The 19326-nt window shown below is 45.5% G+C and overlaps 1 protein-coding gene across 1 annotated transcript in view; it reads left to right on the top strand.

The window, feature by feature from the left end:
* Window positions 1–19326, top strand: part of ZSWIM6 (zinc finger SWIM-type containing 6) — a 136240-nt gene that overhangs the window by 70155 nt on the left and 46759 nt on the right. Inside the window, exon 4 of the mRNA XM_042455092.1 lies at window positions 4979–5129. Coding sequence (XP_042311026.1) covers window positions 4979–5129 — 151 coding nt within the window. The remainder of the gene's footprint in view (window positions 1–4978; window positions 5130–19326) is intronic.

Here is a 19326-nt window from a genome sequence, read left to right as displayed (position 1 = left end):
AATAATAATAATAATAATAATAATAATAATAATAATAATAATAATAATAATATTTTTATTTATATACCACCCTTCCTGAGATCAGGGCGGTTTACATCATAAAAACAACACAGGTTACAATAAACATCTTGAATTAACTACACATCCATGTAATAAAAGAAGATAAAAGCCCCGTTAGCCAATCCTCTTGCAGAATACGAAGGAGGGGAGGCCTACTAGGACTCTGATTGGGGGAATGCGGTCTTAAACAGAAAGGTTTTTAAATCCTTTCTAAATTGGGCCAGGGAGGTGGCCGAGCGGAGCTCTGAGGGCAGCGTGTTCCAAAGGACCGGGGCAGCGATGGAGAAAGACTTCCTCGTGGTAGAGGTAAGTCTAGACCCTGGCACCCTAAGTAATTGCTGCCCAGATGTTCTGAGGGTGCGGGACGGAATGTACGGGGAGAGGCGGTCCTTCAGGTATCCTGGGCCCAAGCCATTTAGGGCTTTATAGGTCATCACCAACACCTTATATTGTGCCCGGAAGCGAATAGGCAACCAATGCAGATCTTGGAGCACCGGTGTTATGTGACTGGCCCTGCAAGTACCAGTAACCAGCCTGGCTGCCATATTCTGTACCATTTGTAGCTTCCGGGTTTGGTATAAGGGTTGCCCCATGTAGAGTGCATTGCAGAAATCCAATCTCGAGGTTACCAGAGCATGTACAACAGTTTCAAGGTCCCTCTGGGCCAGGTATGGCACAGCTGCCAAATAAGCCGAAGCTGATTATTATTATTATTATTATTAACCTTTATTTATGAAGCGCTGTAAATTTACACAGCGCTGTACATGCAATCCTTTTAGTTAGACGGTTCCCTGCCCTCAGGCTTACAATCTAAAAAGAACAGGTGCTCTTGACCGTCGCATTCACCTGAGCAGTCAGGTGAAGCGACGAGTCAAGAAGCAACCCCAGACTGCGCACAGAGTCCTTCACAGGGAGCGTGACCCCGTTCAGGACAGGTGGAACTACCACCATTCCTGGACCAGGGGAACCTATCACAAGTACCTCCGTTTTCTCTGGATTCAGCTTGAGTCGGTTTTCCCTCATCCAGCCCATTACTGACTCCAGGCACGCCACGAGAGGAGAGACGCCATCCTCAGTCACTGCATCAATCGGAGACATAGAGAAAATTATTTGGGTGTCATCAGCGTACTGATAACCCCACGCTCCATGTCTCCGGATGATCTCTCCCAGCGGTTTCATGTAAATGTTAAATAGAATGGGAGACAGAATGGCTCCTTGAGGGACCCCAGTTTTAAGGGCCCTCTCATTGGAGCACACGTCTCCCAGCTGCACCATCTGGGACCTCCCAGAGAGGTAGGACCGGAACCACTGGAGCGCAGTGCCCCCGATTCCCACCTCTACCAGGCGCTCCAGAAGGATACCATGGTCTATGGTATCGAAAGCCGCTGAGATGTCCAAGAGCAACAACAGGGACACGCTTCCCCTGTCAATGCCCAGACGGAGATCATCGACCAAGGCGACCATGGCCGTCTCAACCCCGTAACCCGCCCGGAAACCAGTTTGAAATGGGTCCAGATAATCCGTTTCATCCAAGACCGCCTGAAGCTGGATTGCAACCGCCCTCTCGATCACCTTCCCCAAAAATGGCAGCAGCGAGACTGGCCGATAATTATTATGTACCAGGGGGTCGAGGGAGGGCTTTTTTAATAAAGGTTTTACAATGGCCAATTTTAGATCAGATGGAAATTGCCCTTCCCTCAAGGATGTATTAATGATCCGGCGTAACAATAAAGTTACTGCCGGTCCCCCCTGGGCCACTAGCCATGAGGGGCAGGGATCAAGAGAGCAGGTCGTCTTCCGAACACTTCCGAGGATCTTGTCCACATCATCGGTACTTACTAACTCAAACCGATCCAGTTTAATGAGGTCTACGGAGGCTCTGGACACCTCTACATTAGGTTCTGCTTGAATGTCGGCATTAAGACCTTCGCTTATCCGAGAGGTTTTATCCGCGCAGAAGTTATTAAATTGGTCGCAGCAGGCCTTAGAAGGTTCAAGGATCTGGTTCAGGGCGGGAGGGAGCTGAGTCAGCTCCCTGACTACCCTGAACAACTCTGATTGAACAACTAGCAAATGAGGGGTTTATAATCAGTTGTCTTCAGGTTGCCAAGCCAATTGTCTTACAGGCTGTTTGGGTACTGGCAGTGGCGAAGCCCCCAGCTCTGCTAAATAGAGAATGAAAGGGCTTTCTAAGATAAAACCAACTCTCCTTGTTTCAAGTTGAAATTTTCAGTTCATTTGACACAATCCAATTTATTTCTGTTTCTAATGGCTCCAATTTGTGCATCCCATACCCAAATCCCATCCCCCCTTTCCTTCACCCCCTCCTTCCCCATATCCGATTCACCTCCCCACTTCCAGTCAGGGCCATATTTTGTAATGGCCTACCTTAAGTAAATCTGGCCCAGCATAGGAAGACTTGGAGTTGAGAAGGTGGCAGCACCGAGTGAGATGCAAAAGTTCTCTCAGTTGCTTTCTCAGTGATCACTCCCAAACTGTCCCAGTGAGCCAGAATAGGCAGTCTTCCTCCTTGTTGTACTTCCACCAATAGGCAAAGATGGTTTAATTTTCTTTACATTCAAGTGGGCCTTTAACAACTGATCTCACTTGCTCTAGAACAGGGGTAGGCAACCTTTTTGAGCCGGGGGCCAGGTTGCTGTCCCTCAGACAACTGGGGGGGCCGAAGCAAAAAAATAATTAAATAATTTTTCTTTAAAATAAATAAATAAATAAATAAATAAACCGGGACAAATGTGGGACAAAATTTTCAAATGGAGGACACTTTTAAAAAAAAAAAAAAAATGGAGGACACGCAAAAAAATTTGCTGGTTTTTAAAAAAATGTTAATACAAATGCATGTTTTGGAGGCTTCTATAGACAATTGCCCCCCTTGCCCGCTGCTTGCGCCCCTTGCCTGCCGCTTGCCTCCCCTTGCCCGCCTCCTCCTGATAGGCCAAAGGCCCCATGCCCTCACGCGAGAGGCCAAAGGCTCCGGCGGCAATCGGCGGCAGGACCGGGCTGGGGCCGGTCCCAAGGCCTTGCCGGGCTGCATCCGGCCCGCGGGCCGCAGGTTGCCTACCCCTGCTCTAGAAGGAGCTTCTAACTGGGCAAGTGGTATATTTTCTTTTACGTGTGTGTGTGTATACATATACATATCTGTTCCGCTTATATTCAATTTATGTTTTGTTTAATGTTGTTGTAATCCACTTATGGAGAAAAGGTTGAATATAAATCACAGATAAATAATGGCCCTAGAGAAGAACCTGTAGTATTGCAGTCATGGGCTAAAATTAACTCTGCTTATTGGCCAGTAGTGAAGTTTCATGCTTCTGCTATTGGGTATATACACATTAGACCTGTGATGGACGTAGAAGCTACTTGTAGAAAATCTGAAGAAGTCAGGTAGAAAACTGCCATACTTAACTTGGTCCAGAGTGGAATGTTAAAGTCAGAAATCAGTAATCAAATAACAGCCCCAAATTAGAGCAATTTGTTACCTGGAACTTGGGTAGCACAACTGCAGGTTATTGATGTTGGAATAATGTAATGTCAAGCCAGCTGCGCCCCAGATCTGTGTACTCCGGGTCCTTGGAATCTGCTAGGGGGTTGGTTACAGGACACCCCCCCCCCTCCCCGTGGATACCAAAATCTGTGGATGCTCAAGTCTAAGACTGAATTGGTATAATGGATATTGGTATACAATGGTTTGTGTGTCTGCCTAGCAGCTTTCTCACAGTGATAACACTGCCCATACTTTCCCCTTTCAATACATTCTTTAAAAATTTTAGTAACACTTCCAGAGCCCAAAGGATAAAATCATGGAAGGAAAAAATGTTAAAGGTTGTTTCTTTTATTAAATGTGCGCATATTCAATATGACCGAGGGAAATTTGGACAACATAATTTGGATGTAGTCCCTTTTGCTGCAAGAGGACAAGCTACACACTATGTTTTGCCAATAATGTTTTTTGCAACACATATTTTCGAAGCACAGTGAAACAGCATGAAGTTCCTCCTGTACTGTGAGCATTTCTCAATTCATGTCATTAATACTCCATATTATGGTTATATCAGAACCCATATCTACATTTGCTAATAGCTGGTAATCCATGCAACAAAGTTGCCGCGAGCATGAGCCCCATTACTTTCAATGGGGCTCGAGCATATGTGTTTTTGTTTTATGTGGGGGGGGGGGGCGGAATGGATCCCCTGCATAAAAGAAGGGCACACTACACACAGGAAGGCTGTCTCTACAGCATAAAACAATTTGTATGTTGTAGTGTTTATTTCTTTCATTCTAGATATTGATCAACCCAATTTATTTAAATTAAAATTTATCTAATGTCCTGCTCTGTATTTGACAATAAATATGGCAGTTGTCCATAGATCATATAGCCATTCCGTCCATACCTGACATCTTACAAATTTCGTTTTTGTGATATGTTGAATGTGCTCTTCTGTCAGTTGCTAGAATAATATTTTTTAAAGAATTCTTTCTCCCTTATTGATCCTCCTTGTGTGTAAGTCAAAAGCTATAGTTTTGGAGCTAGCGAAAGATCATATTGAAAGCTCCATAGCAGTTTTTTTCAGTTTCTCAGTACTGTATGGAATAGGTCCACCACAGTTAAAATAAAGTCCAACCCTGCCATACTTCTTTTACTTTGAGTTATTTCTTATACGTTTTGTTCACTTTTCAGTAAGTCGTATGCACTTACATCTGTAGGCAACTGTTTAGTTTACAGTTGACAGTAAATCACAATATCTATAATCTTCTGTTTTCCTTGATGTCTCCAGTGTCTACATGATTTCCTTCAGTATGTGTGAGAGAGATTCTCTCCCCCCCCCACTAAATTGTAGGATATTGCATTTCTCTTATAACATGTTCTTTATTTTTGTTACACTGCTATTCTATATTTTAGGTGCGAGAGATGTTAAAGATGAGAGATTCAAATGGTGCTCGAATGTTGACATTGATTACAGAACAGTTCATGGCTGACCCTCGCCTGTCGCTTTGGAGGCAACAAGGGACTGCAATGACAGACAAATACAGGCAACTGTGGGATGAACTAGGTAAATGCAAAGGACTCTTTTGCAGATTTTAAGTGATGGAAACAGTTCAGAGTTTTGAGAAACACTGGCTCTTGTTAGCAAAGCTTGGAACTGTTGCCCCCTTCTGAGAAATATGGCAGCCTGGGTACTTTGTTTTTATGGGCAAAACCAGTGCAGTTTTGCTAAAGTCAAGGACATGTAGCCAAAAATAACTACTACATGAATGTTTAATAGTAGGAGCTGGAATATAAACACTTCCTAGGTAATAAGTAATCCATTGTATTAACAAGGGCTAGGTTTGCAGCTATTAATAGTAAATGTTTACCTTTCTGCTTAGGTCTGCCTATCTCTTGATTCCAAAAATGTCTATGAAAGGACATGCAGCTTTTAGCCATTAGTTCTCAGTTGGTGTGGAAAATTGTGTGGCCCTCTGTTTAAACTTGACATGTGGCATAGTGTTGCATTGGGTCCCTAGGTCCATACTTTAGTCAAGTGGCTGTGTTTACATGGGCCGGCATATAATAGGATGCCTTTTGTGTGTGTTTTGTGTGTGCTTGGGTTTGAGGTGGTGAAGACAGGAAGGTGAAAACACTATTAATTCATCTAGACTGGTGGTAGGTCATTCTCCAAATTAGACTGTTAACTTGGCAATTTAACCAAATACTTCAGGGACTTCTGTAATCCAAGAACAGTTAAGTGTGCATTAAGGAACTTTAGGTGTGTATAGCAGCAGCTGAGGTGTGTTCTAAAGTTTATCAGGGGACAAATATGATCATCTGTTTGAAAACTGGAAAAATGTAAAGTTTTTTCCCCCAAAAGAAGTGCTGGTGTGTTATGAGTATCTTAATCCAGTTTAATGGAAACTGGAACTGAGATAACTGCCATAGTTGTAATTCACACCTAGTGTTATTTTGGTGTGTGATTTATTTTGGAATGGTAGTTCCCTATTTTTACATGGCTCAGTATGAAATGAATATAACACTGGAAGGTCCAGAGGTACAAATTATGAGCTGCAGCTATTTCGGTTTATCTTCTCTGTAGACAAGCAATCAGTAAGGGAATCCAGGCAACACATTCCATCAACATTCTTTTGGATGTTCTATATTTAATGGTGACGTTGTGTTATGGGGATCTAGATGGGTGAAAGTAGTGGGGTGTTTGGACCTAGTAGGTGTCAGCTCTACACAAGGGGAGTTTAGGGATAGTTGATGGAGGGAATACAGCTGTTGAGCCTGATAAAAATTCAATCTCCTTTACCATTATTTTGAATACGTATATTTCAAAATGGACAATTGGGGCAGGAATTCTGTAGATATTAGTCAACTGCTTATGTGCCTGTGAGTGTGCCATTAAGGAATCCCATGCTTAAGAATCTTAGGCCAAACCCACTCAACACCAGTTACTATCTGTAGTAAGACCAGCATATGTGTATCTCGTGTACTTTAAAGGATGCATTAGCCATGGGTGAAGTGCCTGTGATACCTTAACTAGGAACAGATCAATCCCTGGTTGATGTTAGAGTTGAAAATCTCTACAGTAAAGATGGCCTACAGCCAATTTTTACGACATTGCTGGCATGCTGCATCCGCATGGTAAAACAAAAGTGAAAATTAATTGTTTTGATGGAAGCTATCTTAGAGAGCTTCACGGGCTTTAGAGACTGCATATGGCTCATGGACCATTTCCCTCACTGCTGCTCTATAATCTCTTTGTGTTTTTTGAACTCAAGATAGAACAACAAACTGAAAACTTGTACGCCGTGGGTGGGTTTACTCTTATCTGTTTTATTGTTTGTATGTACAGCTCTGTGCAAATCTACAGCATAATAATGAAGTAGTTGATACAATAGCTCTTAGGGGCCTTTTCATTGTGATAAAAGGGTGGCTCCAACCAGACATCCTTCTGTGACTTCAGAACCCTTCATGATGAAATATGATGACTTTACAGAGTGCTTTGTAAGTAAAATGACTTGGATAATTGCAAGTTGGATATAGTAAAAGGGACTAGAAGAAAAGTGTCCAGAGCTGACTCTTAGTTTGTTTTTACTGGATGAATATTACCTATTGACACCTGAGAATGTAGGCTAAGTGCTTGGGGCTGTTGACCCTACTACGTGCCTGTTTTACTCATGCCATCCTTCCTAATGCAAGTTTGGCAGGAGACACCATTTTGAATTGGTTAATATTAGCCTTTCTTTACTTCCCTGAAAAGGCAATTAGAAGATCCCTCACTCTCTTAGCTGTTTTGTTCTAGGCGACTAAAGGTGAGCCATATGCATGCCATTCTTGGTAGATTTGGCTGAATGGGTGATGATATATAACTGATTATTTGATACCAGTTTTATACCTGGTCTAAGGGCAGGGTTCAGGATAAAAATGGTCTTGAATGACATGTATTGAGAGTAATGTGGAATGTGACTCTTGAACAGACTTGTCTTTGTGGCTTTCAGTACCATCAACCACAAATTATTCCAGATTGCTTCACAAGACTTGGGAGTAGGGACATGATTCTGCAATGGTACCATTTCTTCCTTGTAAACTTTATTCCAGGCCATGTAGTAAAATTACAGCTGTACCCCTGAATAGTGCTGTTAAGTTGTTTGTGCTGTAAAATACATTAAACAGGTGGTTGAGGACATTTTAGGATTTGAAGCTCTGTCACCTTTTAAAAGAAAATAATTGCAACAAAACCATTAACCCTTTTTATATTATCTTGTAGCTAGAAGAATATTAATTTAATTAATCTAAATCTAGTAAGTCTCTAGAACAGTGGTCCCCAAACGTTTTTTGCACTACTGCCCCCTTTTTTCTTGGATGACAATTCTAGCACACCACCACCACTACATATATTTCTTGATATTAGGTCTGCTGTTCTACTGCACATTCAGAACAATGGGTCATTGCTCCTTTTGCCACCCAGTCACTCTGGGAGCAGAACCCAAGTAACTGACTGAGAAATAACAGGCCTCTTGCCTGCGCTAGCCTTGTGGCATGCAGGATGTAAATGGGATGACACCGCAGCCATCATCCTAGCAATGCCCTGTTGCTCCCTAAACATCTGTTTTTGGGAAGAAACAGGACTTAGCATTAGCGTAAGACACAAGGGACTCAGTGGAAGAGAAGATGTGGCCTCTCCTTTCTCCTACCGCTGAGTTTCAAACACACTCTGGGAGACGAGCAAGAGACATGGCAGGACTTTCTGGGTTCTTCCATCTTCCAGGTATGGCCTGGCCTAATCTGTGTGAGAGAGAGGAGCAGGCAGACGGATCAGGGAGCCACTGAGTGTGAGGAAGGCTGCTGTCAGCCGTTGACACAAGACCCTCCAGCTTCAGGAATGGGATGCAGGAAGAATCCAGGGATTCTTCCTTCTCTTTTAACTCCCAAAACAGAAGGTTGTTGTTAGAGTGGGAGACAGCAATTTCCAGCTTCAGGAGTGAGGTGCAGGAAGAATCCAGTGATTTCCCAGCAGAGAAGGAGCCGAGCCTCCTTAATACTGGGTAACTCCGCCTCATTGGCACCTGGTAGGCAGGGAGACAAAAAACAAAGACCAGGGGCTGGGCCCTGCCTCCATGGGCGGAGTGACCCCTCGAGACCCCAGTCTTCTTCCTGCCTCGCTCCTGGTAGGACACATCTTTCTCTGCTTTCTGAGCTTCTCCATTTGGACGCTGCTTTAGGCTTCCCTGGCTCGCCTGGCTTTTCCCTCCCTTCCTTCTTTCACTTTGCCCTTAAAAAAAAAAAAAAACTTTTCCTTTTCCCCTTCTTTCCCATTTCCTAAGGCCATGCATAGCGACAGGGAAACCAGCCCTTTTGGGGAGCCTGCTTCCACCCAACCCGGGCAAGTCCCGGCTTTGCTGGCTGCGGGCCCTGGGTCTCCCCCGCTGGAGCGGCTGGTGGAAGCGCAGCAGCAGCCGTCTGAGGGGACCCCCTCCCTACCGCTGCTGAGGCCGCAGCCTCCCAAACGACCCGGTCAGGGTTGATTATGGGAGAGCCCACCATCTCAACCTCTGAGGACACCAGGGACGATGTGAGTAACCCTCCTTCCCCGGGAATGGTGCGGTGGCTCAAGTCCTTCCTACTCCAGGAGGCCCCGACCATCGTCAGGGCGTCCTGGGTGGAGAGCGACCCAGCGGGATTGCGCCCCTTCTGGTCCTGCATGCCGGGATGGGGTGGGGGCCTCTTTCCCGGAGGAGAGCCCTTATGGATGTGGCCAGGCGCCTTCCCTCCTTCAGGCCCTGCTTTGGCCAGCGGCCTCGCTCCTACTCCCTCTGTGAACGCAGTTTGGGTTCGGGGACCGCGTGGCCTGCAGGCCCCTTCCGCGGCTTCCCCGACGTCTCAGCAGCAGCCATGGCGGCGGCCACGGGGGCAGCCATCTTGACCGCATGGTTCCCCAAGGGGGCCGCCATCTTGGCGCGGACCCGGAAGTCTGCCAGGAGGGCCACGTGGTCCTCCATGGGGGCTGCCATTTTGAGGTGGACCCGGAAGTCTGCCAGGATGACCGCGTGGTGCGCCATGGGGCCGCCATCTTGAGGCGGACTCGGATGTCTGCCAGGAGGGCCGCGTGGTGTGCCATGGGGGCTGCCATCTTGTGGCGGAACCGGAAGTCAGCCATCTTGGGCGCTCCGACTCGGGTGGCGGCCACCACCTCAGAGACCAGGCCAGCAACCGCACGCCCTCCCTGGGCCGCAGCGCCTCCCAATCATCCTCCAAGGACCCCACCCAGGAGCCTTCCAGGCAGACTCCTAGGGAGGGGGGCGCCCATAAGCTAAGCAAACAGGCTGCCCCCCACAGAGGTAGATCTTCCAGTGAGGGGTCCGGGGGCCGCTCAGACCTTCCAGACCTGCCGCCCACGCAGGTCTCCTCTGAGTCCAGGGATGGTGAATCCTGCTCAGGGTCAGACTCTGAGCACTCTTTCCACCCCCCACCAAAAAGGCCCAGACATGCCAGGAGCGCCACAAAGCGCAAACGCTCCTGCCCCGCTCATTCCTCGGAGGACGAGACCTCCGAGATTGCACTAGATTCATCTGATTCCGAGCCTGAAGAGGGCAAACTGTCTCTCGATGAGGGAGACGACGCCAAGGAGCCACCCATATCCTCTCACTTATTCAGACCTGAGGACTATGCCCCGTTAATTAAAAAGACCACCAAGACACTAGGTGTTTGTCTAACATCTATCCAGATCCCCCCCAGAGGCCGACCTTCCCAGGGTCAGTGAGGACTTATTCCCAGTCACAGCGCCCTCTATCCATGAGATTCCATGTCCTTCTAACATCATGCAGATTATCAAGGACAAATGGAATAGACCTGCCACCAGCAGACCCAATCATAGTGTTACACGGAAACACTATATCCTTCAGCTAACTGTTATGGATAGGTTAAAGATCCCGGTGGTCGATGCTCTGGTGTTGGCTCTCGTCTTGTCCACTGTCTTCAGCAGAGACAGAGAGGATACCCTCAGAAACCAGGAGGATAGAAGGGCTGAAGGGGCCCTCAAAAAGGCCCATGAGGCCATGTCCATAGCCATTAGGGCAGATACCACCGTCTCCATGGTCATGCGCGCCAACCTTCAGTGGTCAGAGACCTGCTTGATCTCCTTCCCAATGCAGACACTAAGGTCAAACAGACGATCAATATCATCAAGGCGTCAGCTTTTGCAGCGGATGGCACCCTCGATGCTATCCAGCAGACCGCTAGGGCACAGGCAGCGACCATGGCGGTCAGACGCCAGCTCTGGCTAAAAAATTGGAGTGTAGATGCTAAGTCCAAACAAAATTTAGCCTTCACTCCATTTCTAGGCTCTAAGCTATTCAGAGAATCGCTAGACCCTGTTTTAGTGGAGGGAAAGGACAAGAAGAAGGCCTTACCCTCTGCAAAGAAAAAAGAGGATCGGAGACGGTTTAAAAACCGTTCAGCCTTTCGCTTCTCTCAGTCATTCTTTCCCTTTAACTCCAACTCCTTTTGAGCCAGGGAGTCCAGGTCCAACAAGCCACGTTGGGGAGACTCCAAGTTCTCAAGCAAAACCCATCGCCCTTCTCTTCCAAAGGCGGAGGTGGCTCCAAACCTCCCCCAAAAAACCAACAGCAGTGACGGGATCCCTCCAGTAGGGGGCAGGCTTCAATGGTTCAGTCACGTTTGGGAGACATCCACCTCCGACAGGTGGGTCCTCGACACTGTGCAGCAGGGCTACAAGATAGAGTTCCTCCAAAGGCCCTCCTGCAGGTTCGTCCCATTTCCCAAATCAAACGATCCCGAGAAGCATCACCTACTACTGGAAGAAATCGACCGCCTGCTCGCCATCCATGCCATTGAGACCGTCCCATCCGACCAGAGAGGTCAAGGATGCTACTCTACGCTATTCCTAGTCCCAGGAAGAACAGGTCATGGAGACCCATACTAAACCTAAGAAGTCTAAACACCTTCGTTTGCAAGAGGAAATTCAGGATGGAAACCCTAAAGTCCATCCTAGACAGCCTTCAACCCAGAGACTTTCTGTCATCACTGGACCTTCACGATGCATATTTGCATATCCCTATTCACCCATCGTCTTGGCGCTTCCTTCGATTCCAATATGGCCTACACCATTTCCAGTACAAAGCGTTGCCTTTTGGTCTTTCTTCGGCTCCCAGAGTTTTTACCAAAGTCATGGTGGCCTTGGTGGCGCATTGGAGATCACAGCGCATCCATGTCCACCCTTACCTGGACGATCTCCTAATCAGGTCCCCCTCCAGTCAACAGGCCAAACTCGACACCGACAAGGTCCTCAGCTCGCTTCAGCACCACGGCTTCTTGGTCAATCTGGAAAAGAGTTCTCTACTCCCCAGCCAACAGATTCTCCATTTGGGAGCCCAGATAGACACCCCAGATGGGGTCAGTTTGCCTTCCATCAGACTGAATCACTTCCATTCAATCATCGGTTCAAAAGATCCTTCATTCACCACAGGTCAGTCTCCAACAGCTCACCCGCCTTCAGGGTCTGATTATCGCCACTATCAAGTGTCTGCCTTGGGTGAGGTTCCATTGAAGACCCCTGCAATGGCTCCTCCTGCCCCACCAATGAGCCATCGCCCTTAAGAGGTCCAGGAGGATCCTGGTCCCAGAATCAGTGATTCGATCCCTCCATTGGTGGATCTCACCATCGATCCTGAAGGGTCATCCCATCTGGGAGACAGAAAAGGTTCAGATCACCACGGACACCAGTCTTCAGGGCTGAGGGGCCTCTACGGGCCCCATCTAGCTCAGGGCCGTTGGAACTGTCAGGAAAAGAGCCACAGCATCAACTGACTAGAACTTTGAGCGATCAGATTGGTGCTCCGTTCCTTCAAACAGCTGATTCTTCACAAGCCTGTTCTCATCAGGACGGACAATATCACGGCCAAGGCCCATGTCAACTGACAGATCGCGGTCCCTGATGAACGAGACCCAGATCCTCCTGTCCTGTGTGGAAATCAACTTGCTCTCCCTGGAGGCCGAACATCTTCAAGGTCAGCTAAACTCAAAAGCAGACTGGTTAAGTCAGACCGACATAGATCAGAGAGAGTGGAGTCTTCACCCAGAAGTGTTCCAGTTAATCAGTCAAGAGTTCGGTCACCCGATAGTGGACCTGTTTGAGTCGCCAGCCAACACCAAGACCCTCAGGTTCTTCTCGAGATTTCGGACCCAGGGGTCGGAGGACTTTGACGCACTCAACTGCCACTGGCCGACGGGTCTCCTATATGCCTTTCCGCCGATTCCCCTGCTGACGAGATTCCTGGCCAAGGTTTGGAGATCCAGAGCGGAAGTCATCCTGGTGGCCCCAGCATGGCCTTGCCGGCCTTGGTTTTCAGAGATTCTCAGCCTGGTCACCAACAGTCTTCCTCTTCCGACCAGACTGGACCTGCTGACTCAGGGTCAAGTCCATCACCCAGACCCAACCTGGCTTCAGCTTCACAACTGGAAATTGAGCGCCTCATGCTGTCATGGTATGACTACTCCCTAGAGGTAATTGAGTCCATTCTGGCATCCAGACGGGCATCTACCATCAAGATCTATGAATATACATTCAAGGTTTTCAAGCGTTGGTGCAAGCGAAAAAATAGAGACTTTATTCGGATTACGGTCTCCACGCTTCTCCAGTTCCTCCAGGACGGCGTTGACCAGGGACTCCATCCTAACACAGTTAAGAGACAGGTTTCAGCCATTATGTCCATCCTGCCCCACGATGAGGCGGCCCATATTTCCCAGCACCCCCACATTCGAAGGTTGCTCAAGGGGATTTCCAACACATCACCTCCAACTAAACATCGTTTTCTTTCATGGGACTTTCATAAGGTCCTAAAGGCCTTGACGATACAACCCTTTGAGCCCTTCTCTCAAGTTTCTCACCTTTAAGATGCTGATCCTCACAGCCGTAACGTCAGCGCATCGCGTCTCTGAGCTGGGGTCTCTATCCGTTAGAAAAGAACTGTGCATGTTCAGACCTGACTCCGTCATACTTCGACCAGACCCGTCTTTCATCCCCAAGGTGAACTCAGTCTTCCACTCTTCTCAGGACATCATACTCCCTTCCTTCTTTCCACGGCCATCTAAGGACCTAGAGAGGATCTGGCACACGCTGGGTGTGCGCAGAGCCATCAAGATTTACCTCAAAAGGACTGCTGGTTTTAGAAAGTCAGAAGCCCTGTTCGTCTCCTTCCACCCGAGGTCCCAGGGCAAAAAGGTTTTGACTTCTACGCTTTCAAGATGGAATTAGGGAATGTATCTGTGCCTGCTACAGAGCCCTAGACCTGTTACCACCGGAGGGCATCACTGCCCACTCCACTAGAAGTGCAGCCACTTCAGCAGCCTTCTCCACTAACGCCCCTTTGGCCGAGATTTGTAGAATGGCCACGTGGAAGTCTCCCTCCACGTTCATAAGACACTACAAGCTTGACATTTTTCAGTCTGCTGAGGCTGCCTTTGGCCGCAGGGTGCTTCAACAAATAGTCGCTGATTTGTCTGTGGGGTCAGCAGGCCCTCCCTGAATGAGGGTTAGGCTTGTGTAAATCCCAGTACAGTGGTGCCTCGGGATACGAAATGATCGGGTTACGAAATTTCCGGGATACGAAAAAGTTGGATTGGCAAAAACTGTTTCGGGTTACGAAATATTTTTCGGGTTACGAAATTCATTTCGGCGCGAAATTCAAATGCTGCAAAGTGCAGCTATAGGCTTTCCAGTGCTAACGGAAAAGTGTTTCGGGTTACGAAATTTTCGGGTTACGAAAGGAATGGCGGAACGAATTAATTTCGTAACCCGAGGCACCACTGTATTAAGGAGGCTCGGCTCCTTCTCTGCTGGGAAATGGAACGTGGGTTCTTACCTGATTACGTCCCTTTCCAGCAGAGAAGGTCCGAGCATCCTTCCCCACCCGTTCTTTTCCTGCTGACATCCACGGTCAAAAGACCATCGGATTGGTTCATGTTCTCAATAGGGAAGGCCATTATTGATTCGTTTAAGGTTTCCTTACAAATATATATATAGAAAAATTAAAATGAATAAAACAAGTGAGGCCTCAACAGTTCTCAGCTGATCTTTGTCTGCGGTCTCGAGGGGTCACTCCGCCCATGGAGAAGGGGCCCGGCCCCTGGTCTTTGTTTTTTGTCTCCCTGCCTACCAGGTGCCAATGAGGCGGAGTTACCCAGTATTAAGGATGCTCGGATCTTCTCTGATGGAAAGGGATGTAATCAGGTAAGAACCTACGTTCCATTCTGCTTCAGGAATCAGTCTGTCCTAAAAAATGGCACTGCTCCAAACCTCAGAAGAGATGCCCTGCACCCAAGCCACACAAGAATTTCCCAACCACCACTCTTAGTGCAGGAAGAGTGAAGGGCAGGAGACACCATTGCGTGAAGCAATCAGCATGGCTGTGCAGCATACGATTTAAGTGGTCAGGCTTTGTGCACTGGACTTTACTTTTTTTTTTTAGCCAACTGTTAGACACATAGGCACTTAAGTTCACCTGTGTTAGGTAATTTTAAGTCTCTGAAGTATTCTAGTGCAATGCATTCTCAACTAGAGGCTAAGCAGTTTCATGGTAGTAGCCGAATAGGTTTTCTTGCTAACAAAATTGCTCCTGTCAGTGCAGTGGGAGAGTGATCCTCCCTTCTTCCTCCACACCATCAAAATCTGCACCTTCATCCAGATTCATTCCAGAAAAGTGTTGGTTTTCAGTAGGCACGAACAGGCTGTAGACAGGAGAAATATATGTATGTGTAGCAAATCAGCATACAATTAAAATGTCTTACCCAGCATCTTAAAAGTAAACAGGAAAGAGAACAAAACCTAACATCAAATAGATATACAGTCGGCCCTTCTTATACACGGATTTTTTATACACGGATTTAAGCATACACAGTTTGAAAAGGTTCCAAAAAAGTATAAATTTACCTTGATTTTCCATTTTTTATAAGGGACACCATTTTGCTATGTCATTATATGTAATGGGACTTGAGCATACACGGATTTTGTTATACATGGGGGATCTTGGAACCAAACCCCAGCGTATAACAAGGGTCCACTGTATTACATGCAGAGGCAACACATAGGTTTTCCACAATAGGGTAAAAAATTTTCATTAGAATTCACACCTGTCACTCCTCTGTGTCATGTGAATCTCCTTTCTTAGTTGCTTTTATCTCTCACTTGGGCAGTTGGAGACTTCCAATCTTCCTTCAAGCAACACATGCACTCACTGTTGATATTATTCAGTCTCTCCAGCAAGCACCCTCCCAATATTATCTTCAAATAGCAGGCTTTATGAAGTAGCAAGGCAGTGGGGTGGAGTGGGTTGAGCTAGTTGGAAATGTTCAGCCCCATAAATATATGGTGTGGTTTTCTCTATTCATAGAATCATAGAATCATAGAGTTGGAAGAGACCACAAGGGCCATCCAGAACTGGACACAATATTCCAGGTGGGGCCTGACCAGAGCAGAATACAGTGGCACTATTACTTCTCTTGATCTAGACACTATACTTTTATTGATGCAGCCTAGAATTGCATTGGCCTTTTTAGCTGCCGCATCCCACTATTGACTCATGTTCAACTTATGGTCTACTTGGACTCCTAGATCTCTTTCACATGTACTTTCATTCAGCAATGTGTCTCCCATCCTATATCTGTGCATTTCATTTTTCTGCCCTAAGTGCAGTACCTTACATTTCTCTGTGTTGAATTTCATTTTGTTAGCTTTGGCCCAGCTTTCTAGTCTATTCAGATCATTTTGAATGTTGGTCCTGTCCTCTGGAGTATTAACTATTCCTCCTAATTTGGTGTCATCTGCAAATTTGATAAGTGTGCTCCCAATTCTGTCATCCAGGTCATTGATAAGGTCATTACACTTTACCTGCTGCATGGTGATGAGCTGATGCTATAGAACAGCTAACCTGGGAAGATTTACTTTCCCCATCTTGTAAAGGTGCGTTTGAGTTCAGTCAAAAAATTACTCCTCTAGGCCATGCCTCAGTTCTTTCATACTTGATATTTTTTCATTCCTTGACACTGTTCATGTATTTTGTTTATCACACTTTTAAACCCTCACCCCCAGACCAATGTTTTCTGGGTAATGTACAGTAAAAATCTGAAATACAACAGATGCTATTCAGAGAGTCCTTGGAGAAGATTTATTTTTCAACAATGTGAGATTACTCTATATGGGGGCACTGGAGTTCTTCTAACCTCCCCCCCTCCCCCCTTACCCATTCTTGTTAAAAACAATGATTATAGAACATTTTGGTGGTTTCTGAATTGTAACGTGTTTCACATTTCAGCAAAGCAGAAGAATTTTTTTCTTTTGTTGATAAATACAGTTTGAAAAACATCCAGAGACTATAGATAATTTCAGCAAACATCAAAAGAAAAATAAAATAAAGCTAGATTCTATTCACATGTTCACACATGCTCACAAGCTGTCCCTCGAGTCAACTAGATAAGTTTTCATAAGTACGTGTTAGAAATTCCCCTGGATGAGACAGGTTTGGCTACCTTTCCCCCCATGGGGACGAAGTCACTTTTAAAAAGTAATGTTTAAAAAAAATGGTTTAGCTTCTTGAACCAGTAAGCTTTTCATGAGGGCTGAGCTAAGCTAACTTAAGATGTTAGTTGAAGTTTGGCCAAATGCTAGCAACATTCCCAAAGTCAGATGAACAATGAGAGCACTTCCTTTGAAGGTGCAATTCATTCAGTATTTTTATAGTGCATCATAGTACAAAGGAGTCTGTAACTTAAGTTCCTTTACAGGACTAAAAGGTCTAGCTAGCAAGGTTGGCCATTAAGATATGGGGAGAGTTGCTGTTTCAACAGAGATAATTACATGTGAAAGACACCAGTAGTTAAACCAAGGGAAAAGAGAAGTGATTACTTTGAAATATACGTTTCCTAGAACTGATGGGATGCAGTTATATAACAGATGCTGTGATCTTATTTGGATAGCTTACACATGTGATTCCAAGTGAGGCATATTGGTTTTATAGATGGCTTACAGTATCAGAAATTGACTCAAAAAAAGCTTTTTCCCATTCAGTGAAAAATAGCTAGTTGTTGCTTTAGTCCTTCAATTTAACATTTGGCATAATTGTGGTGTTATTTGTTCAAGATGACACTTGAGCCTTAGATTGCCATCTGGTGCCAAATTGTAACTTCTATTAGCCCAGGGACTGATTATGAAAAGTTCAGATTTTATTGAATTTGAATACATTGATTTAATAATTCAAATATACAGCTGTGTTAGTCTGTAGAATGAGTATGTAGAGAGATCTTGTAGCACCTTTGAGACTAACCAAAAGAAAGAAATAGGCAGCATTAACTTTCGTAGGCTTCAGTCTGCTTCCTCAGATGCATTATTGTTTGCTGATCAAATAGTTTTTATGCCTCTTTCAACTGTAGTTTGTATTGCTGATGTATTTGTAAACTTTTATGCACAGGATATATAACATTTATCAGATTTTGTGTCTGTGGATATGTATATGTAGTGTTAACATGACAATATCAGCATCTTGTTGTTCAAGCAGTGAGGAAAAGAAAATGGCAGTGACAGGAAGATGATGAAGTAAATGATGGAAATAGGCTATGTTTGGATCCAAGCCACCTATTCCATGAATGCAAAATGGGGAGGGGGTCTCAAAGGCAAAGCATTATAGGAGGGTGGCTTGGAAAAAACTAGTGGTTAGGCCAAACTCAGATTCATCAGGTAAATATTAAAACCTGTTTGAAACCTTACAGCGAAAAGGGCTAGACCCTATGAAGGACTTCCGTTATATTGGATTCACCACCAAGAAAGTCTTGTCATTTAGGCCTGGCAATCTGATGAACCTACTCAAATACTTGTGAACACAATCCTTAGAGTCTTAATCTCTGGGAAGGTTTCCATGGGTGTTGGCAGTCTTTCACATAAACTATGAAGGTCTTAAAAGATAACTTTAAATGAACTTGCTGCAGAAGCCCACTGACAACCAGTGAAGCAGACATAAAAATTGCTAATACAGTACTGTACCTTTTGCAATCTTTTGGACAGTTGCATTCGGTGCCAGTTAAAGCTTCCAAACTATAGTTACAGTGAGCCTGATATAAATCTTGCTGCTCTAATCTAGTTTGCATGTAACTCAGGCAAGGTCTGTTTTGTACAGATAGGAACATGTTGTGGAGTCACTGGTAACTGCCAGTGTCTTTACTTACTAACTCAACAGTGGTTCAGAGTTTGGCAGCAAGTTTATTTACTGTTTCATCCCTACATACATACATGGATACAGGGTTTAGCCAATTGGTTATGATGCGCAGAGTAATTCTGAAAAAAATACATGTGAAGATCATCTTATGAATGAAGATGCTTTTGCAACATAGTGTATGGATGCTTTTTAAACATTGATACAAGCAGATTTTGTTCAAAGTCCCTGTCAGTTGGCAGGAAGTTAAAAGCAGGAGTAGGAATTATGTGGTCCTTCAGAGGTTGTTGGATTTCAAGTCCCAGCAATCAACTAGTGTAGCCAGTGCTGGGAATTGCAGTCCAACAGCATCTGGAGGGCAGCATGATGCACATTCCTAGCTAAAGCGATAACCTTTGAAATATTTAGTTTGTCTTTGAATGCTCATTTTATGAAACTAGAAAATTTAGAGGAGTGGTATGCATGAATACATATAAACTAGTGCCTGTTGCAAGCTGTTATCTGATTTCACAAAAAGGTCAGACTGTTATTCCCCCCTTCTTTGGAATA

This window comes from Sceloporus undulatus, chromosome 2, assembly GCF_019175285.1.
Source record: "Sceloporus undulatus isolate JIND9_A2432 ecotype Alabama chromosome 2, SceUnd_v1.1, whole genome shotgun sequence".
NCBI lineage: Eukaryota > Metazoa > Chordata > Lepidosauria > Squamata > Phrynosomatidae > Sceloporus > Sceloporus undulatus.
The sequence above is the reverse complement of the archived record's forward strand: the minus strand, read 5'-3'. Positions and strand labels throughout refer to the sequence as shown.